At 44.2% G+C, this 25849-nt stretch overlaps 1 protein-coding gene across 1 annotated transcript in view; it reads right to left on the bottom strand.

Annotated features, from left to right (window-relative positions):
* Nucleotides 1-1159: 1159 nt before the first annotated feature.
* Nucleotides 1160-25849, bottom strand: part of ATR (ATR checkpoint kinase) — a 345838-nt gene continuing 321148 nt past the window's right edge. Inside the window, exons 42-47 of the mRNA XM_082249535.1 lie at nt 21006-21156; nt 18010-18166; nt 14801-14954; nt 9282-9433; nt 2682-2787; nt 1160-1642 (exon numbers count right to left, since the gene is read on the bottom strand). Coding sequence (XP_082105661.1) covers nt 1469-1642; nt 2682-2787; nt 9282-9433; nt 14801-14954; nt 18010-18166; nt 21006-21156 — 894 coding nt within the window. The 3' untranslated portion in view covers nt 1160-1468. The remainder of the gene's footprint in view (nt 1643-2681; nt 2788-9281; nt 9434-14800; nt 14955-18009; nt 18167-21005; nt 21157-25849) is intronic.

Raw genomic sequence — 25849 nt, 5'->3', positions numbered from 1 at the left:
ATTGTGATCTGGAAGGTCTTATATAGACAGGTGTGTGGCTTTCCTAATCAAGTCCAATCAGTATAATCAAACACAGCTGGACTCAAATGAAGGTGTAGAACCATCTCAAGGATGATCAGAAGAAATGGAAAGCACCTGAGTTAAATATATGAGTGTCACAGCAAAGGGTCTAAATACTTAGGACCATGTGATATTTCAGTTTTTCTTTTTTAATAAATCTGCAACAATGTCAACAATTCTGTGTTTTTCTGTCAGTATGGGGTGCTATGTGTACATTCATGAGGAAGAAGAATGAACTACAATGATTTTAGCAAATGGCTGCAATATAACAAAGAGTGAAAAATTTAAGGGGGTCTGAATACTTTCCGTACCCACTGTATCTGAAATTACAAATTTTACCCTTGCCATAACCGGTTTTCAATCTGTTACTTAAGCATGTCCTTTCTTAAAATTATTTCTGACTGAAGGGCCAGGATTCATTATAACCACCTGGTGCAATATCAGGAACACGAGAGGGTAAATAAACAAGTCATGTGTTTCTACAGTTACTCTTGCCTGTCTGAGCCAGCATGATGTTAAAGAGGCAGATTCTGCAGTGTTTTGGCCAGTGAGGACACTGATGCCATAGAATCCAGTAATGACCTCTCTAGACATCCTGTAATCTCAGAGAGCATGTCACCAACAGTGAATCTCTTAATATTCATTTGCAATCAAAAATCCTGTATTTTCAATTTTCCTTGCATGATTGGGTACTCATTGCAAAGTGGATTTTCACATTTTTTAAGCTAAGTGAAACAAAATAAATCAGCCACAATACCTGTATATCTGGAAAAAATAAAAAATGATAAAAGAAAACTACAATTATCAACATTACCTACTGAACAGAATAACTTTATTCTTACAAACCCATTTTAATTAGGTTGTCACAGTACAGTCATAAGAAAAGCACAACAATAACAAAATATTTTTAGACTTATTGTGGTAAACATTGCAACAGAAAATTGTATACCTAATCACTGCTTAAAACAGCAGGTTCTCATCTAGGACATTTATAAACTTTTTACATGGGTCTTCTCCTTGGAGAAAGTCCAACATAAAGACACTGAAAGTCATCTCTTATCCGTTCGGAGATAGCAGTAAACTATTCAAGGATAAAAAAAACAAATACAACCTGGACTATCAGACATTACACAATAGTCTGTAAAAATTTAAGTCACAAAGCTTCATTTAGGAATTTAGAAAGTGGCAGCAACCCACAATAGTCAGTATTATTCACTGAGGCCACCCATCACATTAATAATCAGGCTTAGGCAGGGCCAAAACAACACGAGTGTATCTGCACAGACCCCCCAAAGTTTTGGGGCTGCTTGAGCATGAAATCAAATTCTTTATTCTCTCCTGCATTGCTGATCAATTGGTGGAATGTAAAAGCAGCCAATGAGTAAGTCAGTTAAGCTTTCAGCAGCGATCACATGTAAGGAGCCCAGCCTAGGTACATTTGGCTCAGAAGGTTTTCATCAGTAGCTTCTTGAATCAAATAGTGAACATGGCCTTCAATAGACAGTGGAAGGCCTTTGATACGATTCCTTGTCTTTATGACGCCCTGCAGCCTTTGTTCGATATCAAGCACATGGGTTTTAGCCTGAAAACAAAGTGAAAATATTACTTTCATTTTCGTTTTCAAAAGACAAGAAAGTGTGCCATAAAGTGGTTGTAAACCTCAGACATGAAATATGAAAAAGCACATCCCTCTATAGTGTGTATATGTCTCAATCCAGAGCAGTAAGTGTCATTTCTGTAGGCTGCTTCATTCCTCTGCTATTAGCGTGAGCTTCTGACACGTTTTCCTGATACCAAGAGGTAAGGGTAATTCCAGCACACAGCCTGTGATTGACAACCTCTGCTCTGTGTACTGTATAGGGGAGGATTTGTCCCTTCCCTCCAATCAGCTCTGAACTCTGCAGATAGTACCTTCGGCTCCCCGCCCCCCTGCTGGAAAGGTAGACAAGCTGTATGAATTCTGGACTTTTAATAGATGTAAGGAAGAGAAAACTGCAGACAAAGGGGGACAACTTATGTAGGAGGATTTGTTTAATTTCCGTATCACCTGAGGCCAGTCACTTCACTGGGTATATGGAAGGGTTTACAACCACTTTAAAGAATGAAACAAGATAGAAAGAAACTTAAATAAAACAACGCCTATACAAATACCAAACCACATCAGGGAATCAATAACAGGTGTCTGCTTATATCCTCAGCATTCTTAAAGGATATCCAATATAAAAGGGTGTTAAGAAAGACTTTTTATCTAAGAAGTTAAAAACTGGCAACATGTCATTATTGGCCAGTAAAGCCACCCAACACTTTAATATGGCAGCAGACCCAAGCAACAACTTCCTTTTCTGGAAAATAGACCACACCAGTTTTGGACACTCCTAAAGGAAGCACCCCAAAGTTCTGGAGATTATTCCCACAGGTTGTTAACATTTAAGTCACTCCAGGTGTAATTTAAATAGTCTTTCAGGAGGAAGGAGGGCAAATTGCCACAGATATGAAGAACAGGCACCTTACAAACCTGTGCACAAACCTGGCATTTGACTTTTTTTTTGTACAGCCACATTCAAAAATATTCTGGCTATATCCATTATATACACATCTGCTGACATATTCACAGTACAAACCTTTTCATTGACAACTTCTCCAGTCTCATTAGCTTGAACTTTAGTACCCCCACGAGCAGGTTTGCTCCATTCCACCAAAGGATCATGCAAGAATGGTTTCAGTACACTGGAAAAAAATTGTAATGTACTAATCTTTAATATATATAAGAATAGAGATCTTTAATATACAGTATATAGGAAGAAAGCATTACTTAAGTTGCTTTAATAAGGGTGTGACTTCTGTTTATAAGAACTATTTTCTAGGTGCTGCCAAAATACATATACGCAAACGGCAGTCATATACAAGTAATACGAGTTTTAGATGAATTTAGAAAATTTTAGCTACACAAGAGGGTACACAATATAGTAGCAGACACATATACTGACAAGCTAAACATGACTTGTGTTTTAGAAGAAAAGATATAAAACAACCTGAAGGGCCCTTTTTATAAGGCAGCAAACAAGTAAACAATGCCAATTATATTTTCACGCATTGAAGACAATTATAAAATATAATTTTTGTACTTCCTGTAAAATTTTTTTTTTTTTGGAGTTTGTTGAGGGACACAGGAATCCAGACATGGTTATACTGCTGCACACAGGAAGACGGGATACTGGCAAACAGAAAAAATTGTGGGGTAGCCCAGTAAAACAGCTCCAACTGACAGAATGCCTTAGTTTTGTGGCAAAGCATTACCAAGAGTATAATCATAAACACAGGGAACAATTGCTTAATGAATTCCAAGAAACAGACTTTGTTAAAAAAACAAAAATACTACTTTAAAATAGTACTCTCCCTACCAATAGTGGCTCTGTTTGATTCCCTTACTAAAGCAAATTAATCTAAGGGCTCCATTTCAGACACCTATATACATTTACCGACTTCACACTGGTGTAAATTCCCTCTCTGCTGAAAACTGGAAGGACATGGGGCCTATTTCTGATGATATCTGGGAAACAGTCCTACAATCTGATCAGTTGATGTTGATTACTCCCCTTCTAGCTGACTCAACTACTTATTTTACATTTTTGTACAGTATTGGCCTATGTAGTGAATTCTGCTGCAATAGATGTTATCAACCACATGGCACCCTAATTTGTCTGGAAACAAGAAACAAACAGAGGGCACACCGTCCTAGTGCATTATCCCTAAAGCAATATATTTTAATAAGGTTAAAAAAGGTACTCACAAATGTTTGGTATAGGCATATCTCATAAAAGGACTATGGAGTCCACAGTATCTCATCAGGATGAATAAAAACTGCCACGGGGACTTCCGGTTCCGGCACCAGATGTGAAGGAGCAGGAAGTAGCGTCTCAGGGCACATCGCTGTACAAAACCGGCTAATCCGCCCGATCGGCGGGTCCGCGGCACCCCCCGCAGCCACTACCAATTAGGGGAACACCCCATGGACAAGTTTCTGGTCCACGGACCTCCCGCAGCTCCTCCGCCCGACCTCTCGGACTGTTCGTCTGCCGCCTCACAGACAGGCAAGATGGCGGAGGGCGCGACCTTGCATCCCAGCCAGCATCCACCCGGCCCTAGCTATGCTGCTGTTGTGGCCACCTCCGCTGCCACTAGTGCGGTGTCCCCTGAGCACTATAATGGCATTGCTCAAGCTGTCGCAGCCCTGCTATCCCCAACGATCACAGCAGCTGTTGATAAAGCTATGGCTGCAGGCATTGCTCAGATCAGGAAGGATCTGAGTGAACATGCATTCCGCCTCACTGAGCTTGAGAGTAGAGTGACTGACATAGAGGAAGAAACACAGGCATCTTTCCATTCTGAGAAACAATTCAAACAGACCCAACAATATCTCTTAGAGAAAGTGGATGATCTTGAAAATCGTTCACGCAGGAATAACCTGCGTATAATTGGTCTCCCGGAATCCTTTGGTGCGGATTCCCTGATGGAACTGTGTTCTCAGCGTGTACCTCAGGCATTGGGACTCACAGCCCCCTGCGTTGCTGAAAGGGCTCACCAAGTGGGACCTCCCTCTAATGAAAGGCGCACTCCACGTCCAGTGATAGTGAAATACCTGAATTTTGCTGACAGAAATAATTTGATGAAATCCTATCGAAATTCCAAAGCTCTGCAAATTGACGGCCATAAATTACTGCTGTTCACAGATTACTCACAGGAGGTCTCCCGCCGCCGTAAGGCCCTACAACCAATCTGCAACGCCCTCTATCAGCAGGGTATAAAGTGCACTCTGGCTTATCCTGCGACTTTGCGATTCACAGATCCGACAGGCCTCTCCAAGTCCTTCACTCACCCGGATGACGCCTGGGATTACCTTAATTCCCACCTGAGACTGCCGATGGATACCTCCGCACCACCTGCACAATCCTCTGCCAGGTACCAACAACCCAGAGATCAACGGAGCCCCCGCAGGGAGCCCGCTAAAAAACTGCGACTCACTGATCTTCCCGGGAAGTATAATCCTGTGTGGCCTACGTTAAAGTTGATGATCCCCATCTTTGTTCCTCGGTTCGCTTTCAGTTTTATTTTGCTCCATCAACACACTAAGGAATGCCAGTGGGAGCCCCTGCAGCCACTGCTTAGCTCCATTTCCACCCACCTGTAACATTCCTAGTGGTTTGAATACACCTCTAACTATCTACAGGTGGGGCCGAACATCCTAGTTGGCATGCCCATGTCTCATTCTCACCCCCTACCTTGCATTGATGGATTGGTTCGTATATATAGGCTCTTGATAGATTATGTGCACTGTTTTGCCTGACTGTTTTCTTTTACCCACCTCCTCACAGGGTGCTACCGCGGATAGTCTGCTCCTTTACAGCTGGTTGTGGTCACCCTGCTGTTGTTCGAGATGTCTGGGCTGGAACTCATCTACACTCTCATCTACCTGTGGATGGGGCTGCGGACTCGCTGCTTGGGCCAGATCGTCGACCTTCCCCGGTAGCGCTACTGTAGGAGATAGTCACATGTGGGAAGAAGCGTAGTTCAGGCTTCCACGGACACGTAAGTGTCTTTTCACTGCTCTGTACTGTTTGTTTTCCCCCCCTCCACCCCACTACTTCACTGCTAGATGCAATGCATATTCATGGTCACTTGCCTCCCATCAGGTCCACATGTCGAGGCTACGGGCCCAAATCTGTGAGACCTGTTCGGGACGCCTACTTTGGTTTATTAATTGAGTGTTGTTTTACATGATACTGTTTGTTGTGTATTTTGCATTGCATTGTTTGTGCAAACTCTGTTCATTTCTTGAAAAACCTCAATAAAATATGTTTTAAAAAAAAAAAAAAAAAAAACTGCCACGGGTTGGCTGACACGTTTCGAGGTCCTGCCTTTTCTTCAGAGCCAAGTAGGCTGTGTCTTTGTCTAACGCTTTATGCCTTCTCACAGACTAGAGGCAGAGGTGTGGTCCGCGCCCAAGGGGTGTATACTATAGGGTGGCCGGATGACCCCCCTCTGTCTCAGATCAAGGAAAGCAAACAAGCCCAATAAAAATGCACTAAAAATACAATATTGTATTGTATTTTGCATCTTTATTGTATTTTTATTGGGCTTGTTTGCTTTCGCTGATCTGAGACATCCTTATGAGGTACTGTGGACTCCATAGTCCTATGTGATAGGCCTATATCAAACATTTGTTTGTCAGTACCTTTTTTTACCTTATTAAAACACATTGCTTTAAGGATAATGCACTAGGCCGGTGCGCCCTCTGTTTCTTGTTTCCAGTCATACAGACTACCCTAGTCTAGTGAGGGCAGCAAGGTGGCATCTATCCGTATCAGCCTGGACAGAAAGGCAGCATCTATCCGTATCAGCCCGGACAGAGATCTTTCAGCTGAGCCCCCCTGGGACTCACCTTTTAAGCGCAGGAGAATTTGCCTTGTGTGTTTTCAAAGCACCCTAATATGTCTCATGCGGCCTTGTCCCAAGCTTTAAAGGTATTGGGAGGATGTGGTTTTGCCTCTCACTGAAGTCTTTGGTAAAAAAAAACTGGTAGCTGACCCCAGACCTGTATCTTGGGATATTTTGACTCTTTAATCCCCGATGACTGCATATTACAGGCAATACTTAGATTTCTATTTGAAAACTGCAAAAGGAATGAAGTATCTAAAGCAGGGGTGGGGAACCTCCGGCCCGTGGGCCGCATGCGGCCCGCACGATCGTTCTGTCCGGGCCGCACAATCATTGCGATCCGATGGCTCCTTTCTGACACTGTGAATCTCCAACTGCAGAGCAGTGCGCCTCCAGCCGCCCATTTGTGTGACAATAGCGAATGAAAATTCGCTACTGTCTCACGGATCCTCCTCCTCCTTGGCCAATGCCATTGGCCGAGGAGGAGGCGGGACGCGGGAGGACTCGAAGAGATTCGGGGACTGAAGAGAGGAAGCCGCCGCTACAACAGGTAAGTCAAGTGCACTGGGGCTTGGCACGCTGTTCACTCTGCATTGTGATCAATCAGTCTGCATTAAAATTGGGCACGCTGTGGTCAGTCTGCATTAAAGGGGGCGCGCTGTGGTCAGTCTGCATTAAAATTGGGCACGCTGTGGTCAGTCTGCATTAAAAGGGGGCACGCTGTGGTCAGTCTGCATTAAAAGGGGGCACGCTGTGGTCGGTCTGCATTGAAAGGGGGCACGCTGTGGTCAGTCTGCATTGAAAGGGGAATAAAAATATGAGTATTGCAGCGCTTGAACAGTTATAAAATATATCCGTCAGTCCCAGAAGACCAAACGATATATCACAGAACACTTATCAGAATGGCTCCCTGGATAAAATCCATCTGATGTTACATGTGATAGTAATCCAGAACTGAAAGATCACACGCTTGATATAATAGACCAGCAAGAATCTCGGTACAGCCTCAAACAGATAACGCCAAGCACCCCAGAATCTTCTCCCAACCTCTTGTTAGACAGTCACCATGCACAATAAAATGGAAAGTATCTTTATTAAAATGTAGCACAAAACCAAAAATAAAAGTAGCCACTCACATACAGGTAAACTCTGGTGCTCCTCAAAGGTAACAGGTAGAGTTCCTCAGTGGGCGGCTAGCCTGACATGTTTCTGGCCAAAAGCCATTCATCAGGGGGCTCCTGTGCAGTCTGTGCATTGAAACGGGGCACGCTGTGGTCAGTCTGCATTGAAAGGGGCACGCTGTGGTCCATCTGCATTGAAAGGGGGCACGCTGTGGTCAGTCTGCATTGAAAGGGGGCACGCTGTGGTCAGTCTGCATTGAAAGGGGGCACGCTGCGGTCAGTCTGCATTGAACGGGGGCACGCTGCGGTCACTCTGCATTGAAAGGGGGCACGCTGTGGTCACTCTGCATTGAAAGGGGGCACGCTGTGGTCACTCTGCATTGAAAGGGGGCACGCTGTGGTCACTCTGCATTGAAAGGGGGCACGCTGTGGTCACTCTGTATTGAAAGGGGGCACGCTGTGGTCACTCTGCCTTGAAAGGGGGCACGCAGTGGTCAGTCTGCATTGAAAGGGGGCACGCTGTGGTCAGTCTGCATTGAAAGGGGGCACACTATACCTTGATTACTGAAGGCCCCTTTCACACTTTTGTGACCTCAAAGTCACGCAATTTTTTACAGCTTTTTTTGCCGCAAAGCAATGCCTATTACATTTATGCATACATTTTGTACGGCCCCCGAATGATGTTACAAAAATCCAAATGGCCCTTGGCAGATAAAGGTTCCCCACCCCTGATCTAAAGTATCAACATGTTTCACCTATATGAAGGCTTCTTCCAGATCCCTTTATTTGTTAATAATGAAACAAGGTGAGTAAAGTGCTGTAAGGTGTTTATTTAGTGCATTGGAGGACAGAACCATATTGAGTAGAGAAAATTAAATAGAACCACCATACAGGGGTCCCTGATAGGAATGCAAGTGGTAAATGGGTTTGCATGAAAGCATGTGCCAATACACATAAAGGTGAGGTGAGTATAAGTAGTTTGAAACCAAAGTATTGACCAAAAGGCCACCAAAACAGTGATGTCAGCAGAATGAAATGGAAGTAAAAAAACTATACACCTATGTTTTAGTATACTTTCATTTTTTTAGACATCATCAGAATAATATTGGTTATACAGTACTCTTAATTACATGACATGGAAGACTAATCTACTCCCATCACCATATGTCACAGTGTTGTGATAGCATTGTGGTTGAATGTACATGAAATACAAAATGTTAAGGTATTTACTGTGTGTATATATGAATTTTCTAATTCCCATGTGTGTATCATTGCTATGTGCTATTTTACCTGTTCTTGTACTTTCATAAACATGTCATTGTGTTTTTGTTAACTATCTAGTCATGTGCCTTATACCTCACACAAAGTCCCAACCCTCTCCTTTAATTATAGATTCAGGGATGGAGGTGCATGACAGTGTCATGCTCTTCATTTAAAGTCCCACAACCCTCCTTCATGCAACAGGAAAGTCAATAGCCAGTTAAAAAAACGATACCAGGATCATGGCTGCAGATATGATCCTTATATAACCACTTGCTGATCAGCATGTTTATATGTATGTGCTGGACAGCAAAGCACTACAACATTGCGCTAAGCTCATCCTCTACATAAAAAAAGAGTTACATTTTTTATCATGGATAAACTTACACAGAAGTACACATTTACCTCATAAGTGGTTCTCTCTGGTCTCTCATCAGTCTCATGGTGACTTCACAGGCACGTCTGAAAAGACCTTCTGTTCCCATAGGACCCATTCCATTAACCATGTTATGTGTCAGCCGGAATGGGACAATTTCTGGAACCTCAAATGTTTCACCCTAATAAAAGCCAACAACTTATTAATAAATAACTCAAGACAATTAATGCAAACATTACAATCTTTAGAACTTTGTTTAGGACCAAACTCTAAAAAAGTTTATATGAAGCGCCTTACAAAGTATTGGGATCTCTCCCACTGTGGTAAATTTCTGAGGGATTACATGTGATATGACAGGACCACAGGTTTCCATTTAGGCCCCATGTATGCAGACATGACAGACAAAAGCGGTCAGTGCCCTTTTTTAGTTTTTTGATTTTGTTAGTGCTGCTGCCAGAAGAACTAAGCAGTAAGGCTGGTTGCACAACACTATATAAAGGCAATTTATTCCTTTCTTTTATGCCACGCATGGCAAGTGTTCTTTATGTGAATGTACTGTAATGGTTACAGCTCTTAAAGAGGAAGTAAACCCGTTTCACATTTTTAAAAAAAAAAAAAAACCTGTAAAAACAAAGGCATAATGAGCTAGCATGCATCGCATACTAGCTCATTATGAAGTACTTACCTAAAAATGAAGCCCCCTCAGTGCTGACAGGATGGCCGACATGTCCGGACGTCCTGCTTCATGGATCTCGTCCTCCGGCCATCTGATTGCCGTCGGTCACGGCACTGGTATCTGAAGGAACGGCACGGGTGGCCATTCCTTCAGAGCGCATGCGCCGATGACATAATCTGCTGCATGCACTGTAAATATCTCCTAAACGGTGCAAGTTTAGGAGATATTTATAGCACCTATAGGTAAGCCTTAACGTGGGCTTACAAATAGGTAAATGTAAACAAAAGGGGTTTACAACCTCTTCAACCAGTCACATCCACCAAGGTGTATAAACTAACCAAGTGTCTCTGCTTGTCTACAAATCCGTTCCTTAATCTTGGGCCTCTACCCAGGATCTGGGCTCCTCCCAAGTACAAAGTCATGCAAACTCAGCCTCCTTCATTAAACTATTGGCTGTGCTACTTGACAGTTAAATGACAGCAGGGTGAGCGTAGCATCAGGTGTTCCTTTCCGCTCACCCCAGTGTCCTTTAAAATGTTATGAACGCTGGAGGGCGGAAAAGATTGGCTGTCACAGTGGTCACATGATTGAAAGCAGGTCCCTTCAGCTACAAATCATTAGCAGGGACCAATAGTTTTTTACAGCTCGGTCTCTGCTAAGAATGTGCTCCTAATGTAGAAACGTTGGCCACCCAGCCGCAAACGTGTGGCATGTGGGCAATAAATCACGCCCTTTTGCCGCCACACATATCTATTAGGCGGGCATAAATGAGTTTATCTCAAGTTGTGTCTCAGAGTCAGATGCAGGTTTCATATGCAGGTCCATGCAAGTTACAAAGAAACTGATCTTAACCACTTCTATACAGGGCAGTTACACCCCTTCCTGCCCAGACCAATTTTCAGCTTTCAGCACTCTCACACTTTAACTGACAATTGCTCAGTCATGCTGCACTGTAACCAAAACAAAATTTTTTATAATTTTCACACAAATAGAGCTTTCTTTTGGTGGTATTTGATCACAACTGGGTTTTTTTTTTCTCCTGATATATGCAAAAAAAGAGCAAAAATTTTGAAAAAAAAACAAACACCACACTTTTTTTCCGTTTCTATTATAACATTTTGCAAAAAATACATTTTTCTTCATACATTTGGGCCAAAATTTATATTGCTACATATCTCTGGTAAAAATAACCCAAATTAGTGTATATTATTTAGTCTGTGTAAAAGTTATTGAGTCTAGAAGCTATGGTACCAATTACTGAAAATTGATCACACCTGATGTACTGACTGATCTCCTTTCTTGAGGCCCTGAAATATCAGGACAGTACAAATACACCCCCCCCCCCCCCCCAAATGACCCTTTTTTGGAAAGTAGACAGTCCAAAAGGTATTTAGTAAGAGGCATGGTGAGTTTTTTGAAGTTGTAATTTTTTTCCCCACAATTCTTGGGAAAATGAAGAAAAGTTTTTTTTGTTGTTGTTTTTTTCCCCACAAAGTTGTCAATGTATAAGCTATTTCTAACACATAGCATGTAAACAGCAAAAATGACACCCTAAAATACCCATTACTCGGGTACTCTGATGGGCAGGTGGCAGGTACTCGGGTACTCTGATGGGCAGGTGGCAGGTACTCAGGTACGCTGATGGGCAGGTGACAGGCACTCGGATGGGCTCACAGATAGGTACTAGGATCAGCTGGTGACAGGTCCTCTTTATTTGGTTGGGCAATCAGGGCACAGTAGTATGCACAGTAAAGTGGTAACTCACTGTTTCCAGATCTCCTCCTCACACTGGATAAGTGTGTGATGAGGAGAACCTGGTAACAGTGAGTTACCTCCATCTTTGTTGACTTTTGTGACCGGCTGTGATTGGACATTGCTGGTCACGTGGTAGAGAGCCAATTTCATTGCTCTGTCCGAGAGACGACCCTCGTCCCAGTTTACCGCGCTACGCGCCCCTGGGGGCTCGCGTTGCGGCGAGAACGAGCGGCTCGCACTGGAGCCTCTCGTGATCAGCTGTGATTGGACACAGCCGATCACGTGGTAAAAAGCCAATTTCATTGGCTCTTTACCTTGATCGGGGATGGGCTCTGTCCGAGGGACGAGCCTCATCCCTGATCACCACGCTGCGCGCCCCCGGGGGGGCGCACAGTAGCAGCGAGAACAGAATCGACAGAATGTTCCTGCCAGCGCCATTTGACTATGGGCCGGTAAGGAACTGGTTAAGGTAAGCATAGAAAAGTGACTGCATTTTGCGATTGTAATTTAGTGGTGACATTTTTTTTTTAACAACGTTAAGAAAAAACAATAAGTGAGTCAACTATTACAGACAATTCAAGTGTATAGGATCGAAAATGTGAAACAGATAAGATTCAGATAATATTGCGATTGTAATTTAACCACTTAACGACCAGCCACGTAGATCTAAGTCGGCTGACGTTGAGTGGTTATACTGGGATGATGCCTCTACCTAGAGGCATCATCCCGGTACCGTTGTTTGAAGCAGACGGTCGGCTTTCCGTCGGTAACGATCGATGCGGCTCGGGAGCCGCTCGATCGTTACCCGGGGGGGGCGGGAGGGGATGTCCCCCCCCCCCCTCCCGCCGCCTTCCGCGTCCGCGTCCGCCGGCTGGATGGAGTCCCGATGAATGCCGGAAACGGCATCGATCGGGTCTCCGATGACGTAACCCGGAGGCGGCGTCCATGACGTCACATCCGGGTTACTGTGCTGCAAAAGGTGGCAGATTTGAAAAACGGCTGTATGCAAAAATGCCGTTTTCGGCGTTTTGCTTACATGGAAGTGTAGTGGAGGAGTCTAGGGTCTTTTAGACCCTCGATCCCTCCATAAAGTGTACCTGTCACTACATATTGGTGTCACAAGGGATGTTTACATTGCTTGTGACAGCAATAAAAGTGATCGGATTTTTTTTTTTTTTTTTTTTAAAAACCTGTAATAAAGTTAAAAAAAAATAAAAAATAAATAGGAAATAAAAAATTTAGCCGCCCCCGTCACCGTTAGCTCGCGCACAAAAAAAACGTATACGCAAGTCGAGCCGCAAATGAAATCGCTGTTCAAACCACACATGTGAGGTATCGCCGCAATCGCCAGAGCGTGGGCAATAATTTAAAAAAAAGAGCTACACTCTAACTCTAAACTGGTAACCGTTAAATAAATTTAAAGCGTCGCAGATTGAGATCTCTATTGACCGTAGTTTGTCGCCATCCCACGGGGGGCGCAATTTTAAACCGTAACATGTTTGGTATCTATTTACTCGGCGTGACATCATCTTTCACAATATACAAAAAAAATGGGCTAACTTTACTGTTTAGTATTTTTTAAATGCAGTGAAATGTGATTTTTCTAATTTTTTCCAAAAAAATGGCGTTTTAAAGACCGCTGCGCAAATACCGCGTGACAAAAAATTTTGCAATGACTGACATTTTATTCTCCAGAGTCTGCTAAAAAAATATATATAATGTTTGGGGGTTCTAAGTAGTTTTCTAGGAAAAAATACTGGTTTTAACTTGTGAACAAAAAGTGTCCGAAATAGGGCTGGGGGTAAAGTGGTTAAACATTTTCATAAATAATTCAATATATGGTGCAGTGTATAGGCATAACCTGCTAAATGGCCATTTGTCCTGGGGTATTATTATATAGCACCAGCAGTTTGCACAGCGATTTACAAAATTAAGGCAGACATTACAGTTACAATACAATTTGGTACATAAGGAATCCGAGGGCCATGTATGTTAGAGCTTACAATCTAAGAGGGAGCACCAAGTAATACAAAAGGTAATAACTGTAAAAACACAGTGTATTAGTTAAAAGAAGGATAGGCTACTTTAAAATAGAAGGGTTTTCAGGGATCATCTAAAAATGTCTAGATTATGAGATAGTCGGGGTAGAGAGTTCCAAAGGATGGGAGAAGCTCCAGAGAAAATCTGGAGGCAAGCATGGGAGGTGGTGACAAGGGAGCTAGAGAGCAGGAGGTCTTGGGAGTACCGAAGAGAGTGGCTTTGTTGATATTTTGAGACCAGGTTAGTGACGTAGCTGGGGGCAGAGTTGTGGATGGCTTTGTAAGTTGTTGTTAGTACTTGGGTTTTGGATAGACTGAGTTTGAGGAAGTGGTGTGACATCCAGATATGTCTTTTAATAAATCAGTGACGCGTGAGGAAACTGATGGGGTTCAGCTGAGGGGAGGAGAGATCGATTTGGGTGTCATCAGCATAGCAATTGTATTGGAAGTCATGGGAGGCTATCAGCTGACCCTGGGAGGAGGTGTAAATCGAGAATAGGAGAGGTCCAAGGACAAATACTTGGGGGACCACAACGGTAAGAGGAGAGGAGGAAGTAGAGTTGTAAAGGACACTGAAGGTGCGGTGAGATAGGGAAGATTCGAACCAATGGATAGCACAGCCATGAAGACCAAGGAGATAGAGTTTTTTTAAGAAGGAGGGGGAGGTCAACTGTATAAGGCAAAATGAGAGGTCCAAGCAAGGAGCTTCTATTCACCTGTAAGAATGGATCTTAGACCAAGGCCTATATATATAAATTTTAAGCTCCTCAGATAATTATACCAATATGAATTCTATTGCTTTTATTGCTGATTATAACTGTCCCTAATCTGAAGTCTTTTGCATTGATGCAGACATGAAATGCCCTACTAAATCCCACTATGCTTAACAATTTATAGAAGACGTAGGAAGTAGTAAATTATTCTATGTTATATAATTACTACTATACCCATATGCCTTGCATGACTATATAAAGGATTGCTATTAGAGACTGATCCAAACACAGTACAACACAGAAAAGTTGTCATTTAACGTGCCATACTGTTTCTGTTTATGACTTGGCTATTTACACTTGTGTACCTTGTTAAAGAGACAATTGAAATCTACGTGGACACACTCTCCTGTGAGGGAATCAAATAGAATATTCTCTCCATGGCGATCTCCAAGGCCCAAGATATAGCCAACCATGGACATCACAGCTGTGGAGCGGCAGTACGCTGATCTGCTGTTGTACCTAGAAACATTTTTACAGTCACATTAGAATACCTTCACAGATTAGTCACCAGAGCCTTTATATACGGTAGTTAGTTTAGAATTCTGGTTCAAATAGATTAATTACTGTCCTGGCTCAATTAACACTCAAATACAGTATCTCACAAAAGTGAGTACACCCCTCACATTTTTGTAAATATTATTTCATCTTTTCATGTGACAACACTGAAGAAATGACACTTTGCTACAATGTAAAGTAGTGAGTGTACAGCTTGTATAACAGTGTCAATTTGTTGTCCCCTCAAAATAGCTCAACACACTGCCATTAATGTTCTGAACTGCTGGCAACAAAAGTGAGTACACCCCTAAGGCTCCTTTCACACGGCCGCTCCGTGTGAAAGGTCCGCTGCGGGACTTTTTTTTTTTTTTTTTTCCACGGAGCGGATGACATTTCTGTCATCCGCTCCGTGTGCCCGCATATCATCCCATCCGTTTGCAGATGATATGCGGACATAATGTAAGTAATATGGCACTGCGGATGTCAGCGGATGACACCGCTGACATCCGATTTTCCTTCCTTTCCGTTTTTTACACGGAAGGAAAAATGGGGTTCTGTTCCATTCGTAAAAACGGAACAGAACTGACAGGAGGAAAATCGGTGTCAGCGGATGGTATTCCGCTGACACCCGCAGTGCCATTCACTTACATTATGTCCGCAAATCATCCGCAAACGGATTGGATGATTTGCGGACACACGGAGCGGCCGTGTGAAAGGACCCTAAGTTAAAATGTCAAAATTGTCCAAATTGGGCCCAATTAGCTGTTTTCCCTCCCCGGTGTCATGCGACTCATTAGTGTTACAAGGTCTCAGGTGTGAATGGGGAGCAGGTGTGTTAAATTTGGTGTTATTGCTCTCATTCTCTCATACGGTCACTGGAAGTTCAACATGGCATTTTGTTGTCAGCGGTTTAGATATTAATGGCTGTGTGTGGAGTTATTTTGAGGCGACATCAAATTTACACTGTTATACAAGCTGTACACTCACTACTTTACATTGTAGCAAAGTGTAATTTCTTCAGTGTGTCATATGAAAAGATATAATAAAATATTTACAAAAATGAGAGGGCTGTACTCACTTTGTGAGATAATGTATCTTTATAGGTAAGACGATTAACAATTAACAGATAAATTATCCAGTTTTCCTTTGAACAAGCCTTTTACACTACAAATCTATATTAATGAAATAATAAATGGCCAGGGCAGATGCAATTTGCATTGTATACTGGTAAGTATACAATGCATTCCTCAGGAGAAAAAAATGTATCTTTGTAAGAACTTACTGTAAAATCCTCTGACGTTCATCGACAGAAGCAACTCCTTATCTTCATGACTCACAGGGTTCTGCTCCTCCTAGGAATAGCCACTAGGCAGGAAAAAAACGTAACCACGCCTATGGCGGCTGTCCCTGCAGGCAAAACTCCTCAGACTCTGCTATCATCCAACAATTTAGTTGCAAGCAGTGTTTAGAAGATAAAAAACCCCATACCTCAGAAGTAGAGGGGCGGGTGCTGCGTCTGTCGATGAACTTCAGAGAAAAGAATTTTACGGTAAGTTCTTATAAAAATCCAGTTTTCTCTATCGTTCATCGTCAGACACAGCTCCTTATCTTCATGACTCATAGGGATGGCCCAAAGCAGTGTAATCAGGGGTGGGAAACAATGCAGAAACAAAACGTAAGTCCCCAATGGCTAAACTTAGCCAACCAGGTAACATGGAGCTTAACCAGAACAACTGGAGCTTAAACAGAACAACTGGAGCTCACCCGGTCCCAGCAGGAAGCTAGGTCCTATTCCTAACACTAGGCAGAACAAAACTGTTTGATGATAGCAGTGTCTGAGGGGTTATGCCTGCAGGGACAGCCCCCGTAGGCGTGGTTAAGTTTTTTCCCGCCTAGTGCCTGTTTCTAGGAGGAGGAGCATAACCCTGTGAGTCATGAAGATAAGGAGCTGCATCTGTCGATGAACGATAGAGAAACTGATCCCAGTAAATAGTTTTTTTAATTGTAGCTGGAACCTATTAAAACAATTTTCTGTTGAATAAGTTCCCATCTTGGTACAGAACCATTGTATTTTATATTCTTATGGCATCTCGAATAATGATTACAGCTAAACGGAAAACTAACCTAGCACCTAATATCTCTGAGGTTGTTGACAGAGTCAATACACACTATCAATATGAAAGAGCAATAGCTAGCAATACTAACTCTCTACAAGCGTTTCACCATAGATGGTCAACTTGGATGCATTTACATCCAACTCCATGATGTGAGATCCCTTCCTCTAAGTTAACCAGTAACTTAGATAAGTATGATTACATATCCTTTTCCGATGACGGTATTTAGTGTTTCCCTTCTTCTCTCTCTCTCTTCTATCCTTACTTTATTTTATCTTTCCTGTTCTCTTTTGACTATACTTTTTACTTACACTGGGCATGTACTACTAATCTCCTCTGACCAACTTCACTTATAGTGTGAACACATTTACCAGGTTATAGTGAATTAGTGGTGACTCCAGTCTCCCTTCTGTTGGAGAATCCTACGCCCCTTAGGGGCATTGCAGATCGGCTAGGGGTGCTGGGGGCTGCGTTGCTGGCTCTTGAGCATGGGTTGATCCCAGTAGGGGTGCCCAGGAGTTGGGGGCGCCTCCCTGGGGTCCTGGTTGACCACTGTATCATCTGATCTTTAAACAAATGCAATACGAACTGACTGGTTGTATTATTGAAGACCTCCATCAGTGGTAGTTTTTCTAAAATTGGTTATGTACCATGAGTTACAGAGGGGCTATGGGAGCCTTTTTCTGTGTGGCTCCTGGGTCCCTTCTTGTTATTGTTTATTTGTTCTTTGCATTCCCACTGTATGTTTTTCATGGTTTGCATTTTCTTTTTCTGGAAAAAATCTATTGAATCATAAAACTATTTTCTTCTGTTTATTATTCTATATTGATACAGAGGATTAAACCTTGTTTGGAGATGAATGCTGATGACAAGTGCATTGCACTACATAACATATCTGCTAATACCATGATGTTGGATCAGGAAATGTCCTTAAAAACCACTCATGGAACACAGGTGGGTGACGAAGCAGGAGAGTCTCCTTATATATCTTCAGCTTGTCCTGCAAGGGAGCTCCCTTTGGCAACATACACTGGCGAAGTTCTTTCCCACTCATGTATATGCCTGCAAAAAAACAGAGAGGGACATGGCTAGCATTAATAGACTGGCTATTTTGTGATTATTAGCAAAAGTAGACGCAAAATCAAATACGGAAGCTCTGGAATACCCTATACGAGTGATGGCGAACCTTGGCACCCCAAATGCTTTGGAACTACATTTCGCATGAAACTCAATTCCAATGCAGAGTGCATGAGCATCATGGGAAATATAGTTCCAAAACATCTTGGGGGCAAAGGTTCGCCATCACTGCCCTATACACTAGAAATGCAGACCATGTTTGCATCGGATGGTGGCACTCTTAGCTCTGGCAGGTCAGTTCAAGATAAGAATATCATTTAAAGATTGTGTTTTTGTAAAGCAATCACAATACAAAGTGCTCTTTAAAAGGGAACCTGTCATGGCGATACTTTGGTCTTGAAATTACAATCCCCATGTGGATAGTCACACACACTCCCCTCAACCAAACCATGCCATGAAATTAACCAATTATATTAAATTAAACCTGTGTTTTTCAACCTTACTCCAGTCACGGTGCCCTTAAAAATTATTTTCAGTCTCAAGGCACCCCAGTCTAGGGCATAGTTTACATGACTATGTTGGGAACGTGTGCCAAATCACGCACGTTCCCGACACGCAGACAAACGTACTGATCTTTAGCAGACACACAGGAGTACCAGTCATTCTTAATATAGTTTCCCCATGTATTGGCAAATGCTGAGTCTTTTATTGTCTGCAAAACTGGTGCAACGTGATTTTAAATAAAGGGTTTGGACCTTCTTTTTCTATGTTTTAATGGGTAGGGCAGCCCACTTAAATGAATGGGCTACCATACACACACACACACGAGGTTGGGTGACGGTAAAACCACTCTGTTTAGCCAACTTTATTAACGTGCTTCCAACTGCTCCCTTCTTAGCGGCAAAGGCAGCAGCTACAGTCGTACATATGCTGTAGCAACTGCAGTGACTATACCCCCAGGTAAACTAGGCCAACCGGGCAATTGCATGTATTGCACGTGGTTGTGGAAAGGTGGCGCTGCACTTAGAGGGTTAAAACAGGTGGTGAGCACGTGACATATTGCCTCTTCATAGTCTGCAAATTCCTCTGAAAATAAATCCAAGCATGGATCACTTTTCAGAGGAGCAGCATTCCTAACCACTATTGTAAACAAGCCGTAAAATAGCAGTTCTGATTGAGATTATGTGTCAAGATTAAAAATAACGCACACACATGCATACACACACGCAAGCAAGCAGTTTTAATAATTGCAGTGCTGTACCTTCACCCACACTGCCAAGAACTGCACCACACAGTAATGCCCTGTAGTGGGGAGATGAAGAGCTCAGGTCAGCACCTTCCCCTTCCCTGCACTTTACTGTCCTTGAGCTCCTGCTTTGCTAAAGCACAGTTTCACAGAGGAGCTCAAACAGCCTTTCTGAATCAGGATGCCACAACACTCCAGACAACCTCACATGGCACCCCAGTTGAGAAAGGCAGATCTAAACTTTTATAATGAAGCTTTAACACAAGTACCCTGAAATCTAGATTGTAACAGCTATTCTCTTAAATCCTAACATGAGCCTTACCTCAACCTTAACCCTTGCAGAGCCATACTTAGAACCATGTCATAAGACAAAGGTTCTGGCCAGTCCTGCACCCAGATTGACACTGAAAACTAGGCCTGTGGAATATAATCGGGGGAAAGGCAACATCGATTAGGAAATTACGTCATCCAAGCCGCGCCACGCCCTCCCACTCCTGGGAGAAAAAAGTCAAAGAGCACAGCAGTGGTGATCGGCATGGGAGCGGATTATTGCGGGAGCTGAATAAAAAGGCTCTGCCCCTTCCTCTTCCCTCTTTGACCCGAGGCGCAGCGGTAAGAAGAACATCCCCCGCGTGGTATCGGCGTCCCACTTGCGGCCTTGCAGGAGCCCTGAGAGTGGCAGCCAGCCAGGACCTGGAGCCCCAAGCGTTCCCATCGCAGCCAGCGCCGCCTCACCGTGGTCGTTTCAGGCCCAGCCGTCACGCCAGCCAGCCTTCCCCAAAGCATGGAAAAACAATCCAGCTGCTATTTAGCTGCTTGGATTGCTTTAACTTAATGCAGACTTGCCGGCCAAAAAAAAAAAAAAAAAGATACTGGGTTCATGACTACAGCCATGGCCCCGGTATAACCACCGAACTCGAGGACACACAGGGACGTCCTACAGGTGAGGTGGGAAGTAGATAACTTTGGCAGCTCCAAAATATCTCTGCTCACAAAATTTCCTTAAAACATTAAAGAGGTAGTAAAGGTTCCTAGGATTACTAAAAAATTTGCCCCCCCCCCCCCCCCCCCCGCCTATACTGCATACCTTGTAAGAAAAAAAAATGTGCTTACCCTTTTTAGTCCAATCAGGTCGAGTGATCCTGCAGCTCCAGCTCCCCTGTGTAAGGAAGCGCTCGGCAACAGCTGTGATTTCTTAACTCCTAGGCTCCCATTAACCTCCCCCCTTGTAGGCATTTCCTCCTCTCCCCTGCAGCAGCAGACTGAAACAGGAGAGCCAGAGCTGCAGGATTATGTTAACAGGAAAAAAAAATAAAAGTAAGGTACACATCTTATATTCAGGGATAAAAAAAAATAATACCGGTAGGAGGGGGGGGGGGGGGGGGAACATTTTTAAGAAAGAAAATTGCTAACCTTATCTTACACTTCAAGCTCTTAGCATACAGAGTAAATGAGTACATAAAACATTTATCAGAATAAACTGTAACTAAAAAAAATAAAAAACTATAGAACGATTAGCTGGTAAAAAACACAGTAATATACTTTAGGATTTAAAAACAAATAACCTCTCACACTGACCTCTTTCTTTGTATAGTTTGATTAGTATGTTTCTCAGTCCCGCTGTGTTATTTACCCATTCTATTATGCCACACTCATCATTCAGTGGGATTACAGCATAGGTTCGGATATGAAGTTCTCTCCTTCGAGACTCTGCATCCTTTCGCAGGCACTATTAAAACACACACACATAAAACATTGGTATTTCGCTACAACTTCCTGAAGGTGTATAATGCATTGCATGTAAAATGCATTAATCATAAAGGACTTGAGTGCATAGCTCACACAGGAAAGTGTATAGAAATCCTACTCAATCAAAAAAACCACCAACTTCTAAACGTGAACCTATTGATTTTTAAGAAATGTATAGATTCATATTATCTTTGTTCAACTTAGTAGTTGTGAACTAGACAGAATTTGAAAGATATAATTATTAAACTCTAGACAGTTTTTTGTCATATTGAACCAATACTTGATGAGATTATGATCTGTAAAAAATCGGATTTTTGTAAGATCTTACCGTAAAATCCTTTTCTCTTAGCTCATTGACAGACGTAGTCTTCTTGATTCACAAGAACTGGGTTATGTTGTCTCCGCAGGAGTAGGACTAGGCAGAAAAGAAAAAACGTTCTGGCTCCACCCTAGGGGCAGTCCCAGAGGGTATATCCTCCCTCTCTCTGCTACAAGGCATCAGTTCTGTCACAAAGCAGCAACAGAGAATTTTAACCCAACCCAACTCAATGATAGAGGGGCCGGTACTGCGTCTGTCAATGAGCTAAGAGAAAAGGATTTTGTAAGATCTTACAAAAATCCGATTTTCTCTGTCGCTCATTGACAGACGTAGTCTTCTTGATTCACAAGAACTGGGACATCCAGAAGCAGTGCCACAAATGAGGGGTGGGATTGACAGAAATCAAAATCCAATCTAGAAGGCCCAACCGGTGCCAACTAGAAGTTTTAAAGGCTCATTAGAAACAAAGAATGAGACTCAAATAAAAATTTCCAACGGAAAAAAACCCTCGAGGTAGACCACTGGTCTCCTCAAATGGCGGCCTGCAAAACCTTGCGGCCAAACGAGGCATCAGACGATGCCATTACATCAACTTTATAATGTTTTGTAAAGGTATGCACCGACGACCAGGTAGCCGCCTTGCACACCTGGACCACTGACGCCTGATGGCGAAAGGCCCATGACGCACTAAGTGCCCGAGTGGAGTGCGCCTTAACAGGGAACGGGGGCTCCCGACCCTTAATATAATAAGCCTGTACCACCGTCTGTCTGATCCATTTGGAAATAGTCGCGGCAGATGCAGGCAACCCCTTTTTGGGTCCATCCGGGATCACAAAAAGTGAATCCGTCTTGCGAAACGAGTCTGTCGTTTTCAAGTATACCCTGATCGCCCGGACCACATCCAAGGAGTGCAAAGCAAACTCCCGAGGATGACTGGGCTTAGGACACAGGGAAGGTAATACAATTTCTTCATTCAGATGAAATTCTGAAACCACTTTTGGTAGAAAGGCTGGATTCGGACGAAGAACCAACTTATCTCTATGAACCACCAGATATGGGGAACGACAAGATAATGCAGCCAGTTCTGACACCCTGCGTGCAGAAGTGATAGCCACCAAGAAGGCCACCTTCTGGGACAACGTAGGTAGAGGAATCTCCCTAATATCTTCAAAGGGAGGTTTCTGAAGAACCGACAATACTAAATTAAGATCCCAGGGTGGTAACGGCGCGCGCACTGGCGGAGCCAGATGTCGCACCCCCTGGATGAAATTCCGCACCAAGGGATGAGTAGCCAAAGGCTTCTGAAAGAAGATAGCTAAGGCTGAGACCTGACCCTTGATAGTACTCAAGGCCAGTTTCTGCTCAACCCCTTGTTGCAGAAAAGCTAATATTCGACTAACCGAATAAGACCGTGGACGGAACCCCAGAGGTTCACACCATGCAATGTAGGACTTCCATGTGCGATGATAAATCTTTCTGGAAGTCGCTTTCCTTGCTTTAACTAGAGTAGGAATAACTGAAGCTGACAAACCCTTGTCCTTCAGCACCTGGGTCTCAATAGCCAGGCCATTAAAGCCAGCAATCGTAAAGCAGGATGGAAGATCGGTCCCTGAGACAGTAGGTCCTCCCTGAGAGAAAGTCTCCACGGGACGTCCGTCACCAGTCTGACCAAGTCGGCGTACCACGCTCGGCGAGGCCAGTCCAGAGCTACCAGGATTACTGGAATTCCTTCCTCCTCTATCCTGCGAAGAAGTCTTGGCAGTAACCCGAGAAAAGGGAAGGCATACATTAGCTGGTATTGCCCCCACGGGGCGATCAGTGCGTCTGCGGTCTCTGCTAGAGGATCGCGGGAGCGAGCCACGAATCTCTGTACTTTCCTGTTGAATCGTGATGCCAACAGATCCACATCCGGGGTGCCCCAACGTAGGCACAACTGGTGGAAAACTTCTGGATGGAGGGACCATTCCCCCTGATCCAGAGTCTGACGGCTGAGATAATCTGCCTGCCAATTTTCCACCCCCGGAATGAACACCGCAGAGATCGCTGGAACAAATCGTTCCGCCCAGCGAAGAATGCAAGCCACTTCCTTGGCCGCTCGGACACTCTTGGTGCCCCCCTGGTGATTGACATAAGCCACGGCCGTGGTGTTGTCCGACTGGATTCGAACCGGGCTGCCCTGGACCTGCTCGGTCCAGTGAATCAGACAAAGTCTGATCGCTCTCAGTTCCAATACATTTATCGGCAACCTGGATTCTTCCGGGGACCAAGTCGCTGGACAGATAACTGACCGAGAATTCCTCCCCATCCGGATAGGCTGGCATCCGTGGTCACTATCGTCCAATATATTGGCAGAAATGACTTTCCCTGGCTGAGCATCGGAGACCGAAGCCACCAGACCAGAGACTCTCTGGTCTGTTTGCTCAATCGGATCCGATTGTCCAGGGATTCCGGATTCCGATTCCATCTGAGAAGAATCTCTTGCTGAAGAATTCGGGTATGGGACTGGGCAAATAGGACTGCTTCGAAGGAAGCCACCATCAACCCCAGAACCCTCATGCAAGTTCGAAGAGAAGACCAGCTGTTGGATAGTAACAACTGGACTGCTGATTGAATCTTCCAGAGTTTCCCTACCGGAAGGAAAACTCTTGTCCTGACTGTGTCTAGAATTAGACCCAGATATTCGAGCCTCTGGGTGGGAACCAGAAATGACTTTTGCTGGTTCACCAGCCACCCGAATTCCTGTAAAGAAATTATAGTAATTTCTATGTTTTGTAGCAGGGTCTGAGGAGACTCTGCATGAAGCAGGAGATCGTCTAGGTAACCTAGAATCGATATGCCTCTTTGGCGCAGTAGTGCCAACATTGGGGCCAACACCTTTGTGAAGACCCGAGGAGCCGTGGCGAGATCGAAAGGTAACGCCACAAACTGATAGTGGTTCTCTTCTACGGAAAAGCGTAGAAACCGCTGATGTCCTGCGAAAATGGGAATGTGAAGATAGGCGTCCTTGATGTCTATGGACGCTAGGACATCCCCTGGATGCAGGAAGGCTCTTTTTTTTTTTTTATGTGTCTCCCCCTAGCGCAATAGCGCCCCTCAGAGTACCTGCTTCTCGATCCCCACAGAGAGAGAGAGGGACCCCCAAGGCTCACCACCCGATGCAGAGAAGTTTCCAACCAACTGCAGTCAGTGTCTGTCTTTTACAGACTGGAAAGAGCTGTGTTCGTTTTCCCGGGTAGAAGGACGTGGCTCCGCCCCCTGTGTACGCCTTCCGGCGTTCCCAGCTCTCCACGAGGTAGCTGGGCTCATCAAACATGGCCGCCCCCATACGGGAGACAATAGACTCCAAAAACATGGCGGCCGGCGTGACCTGAGGACATTCATGCACCCGGTCTACGGCAAAATGGCGGCGGACTGCCGAAATCGTTTTTCCCAGCACATCCACCTGCATCTCTGCTAAGTGGCGGTTTATCGATCTGCAGGAGGTACACTACAATTAAGGTAGGATTATACCTCCTATGTCTGCTGTAATACTACAGTCTGCTGGGTAGAGTGTTAGCTCTCAAACCAAGTCCACTTCCCACCAAACACATACTGTATTTACAAGGGGGACTTTTAGTGTCAGATATATACTGACCATGTATGGAGGGGCCCATAATTCATACTGCCTCATAACGAGGAAAAAAGGGAACGTTTACTCACCATACCGAACCGACAGGCACCCTCTCTTCACAATACCCTCTCCACCGGGGTGGGGGGTTGTGGACCACTCTGGACGCCTCGACTCTCTGGTTCCTGGCGTCCAAGCGAGACTTTTAACTCGCAAGGTCAGTCCCTCCAATGGGACTCCGTCGCGGCCGACCCAGCGCGGAGCTCTGGTCTGCACGCGCTCGTAGGCAGAAACCGGGGTGACCACTGGATCTCAACATCCAGCCCGTCGCCCGGCCCCGCATACTTACTTGAATGTGTCGCGGCCGACCAAGCGCAATGCAATGGTCTGCGCGCGCTCGTAGGCTGGCTGGGGTGACCACTAGTGTCGCCCAGTCCGGCGTTTTCTAAAGAAAAAATCTTGCCAGGACCAAAAAGATCCCAGCAAGGAACTTAGGTCCTTACTCCTGACTAGACAGAAAAAAACTGATGCCTTGTAGCAGAGAGAGGGAGGATATACCCTCTGGGACTGCCCCTAGGGTGGAGCCAGAACGTTTTTTCTTTTCTGCCTAGTCCTACTCCTGCGGAGACAACATAACCCAGTTCTTGTGAATCAAGAAGACTAAGTCTGTCAATGAGCGACAGAGAAACATTAGTTCCGAGCTCTGCAGAGGACCACAGACTTCTGTACTGTAGTAGTAATTAGGCT

This window comes from Pelophylax lessonae (assembly GCF_965119305.1).
Source record: "Pelophylax lessonae genome assembly, chromosome: 3".
NCBI lineage: Eukaryota > Metazoa > Chordata > Amphibia > Anura > Ranidae > Pelophylax > Pelophylax lessonae.
Note: the sequence above shows the minus strand (reverse complement) of the source record. Positions and strands in the feature narration are given on the sequence as shown.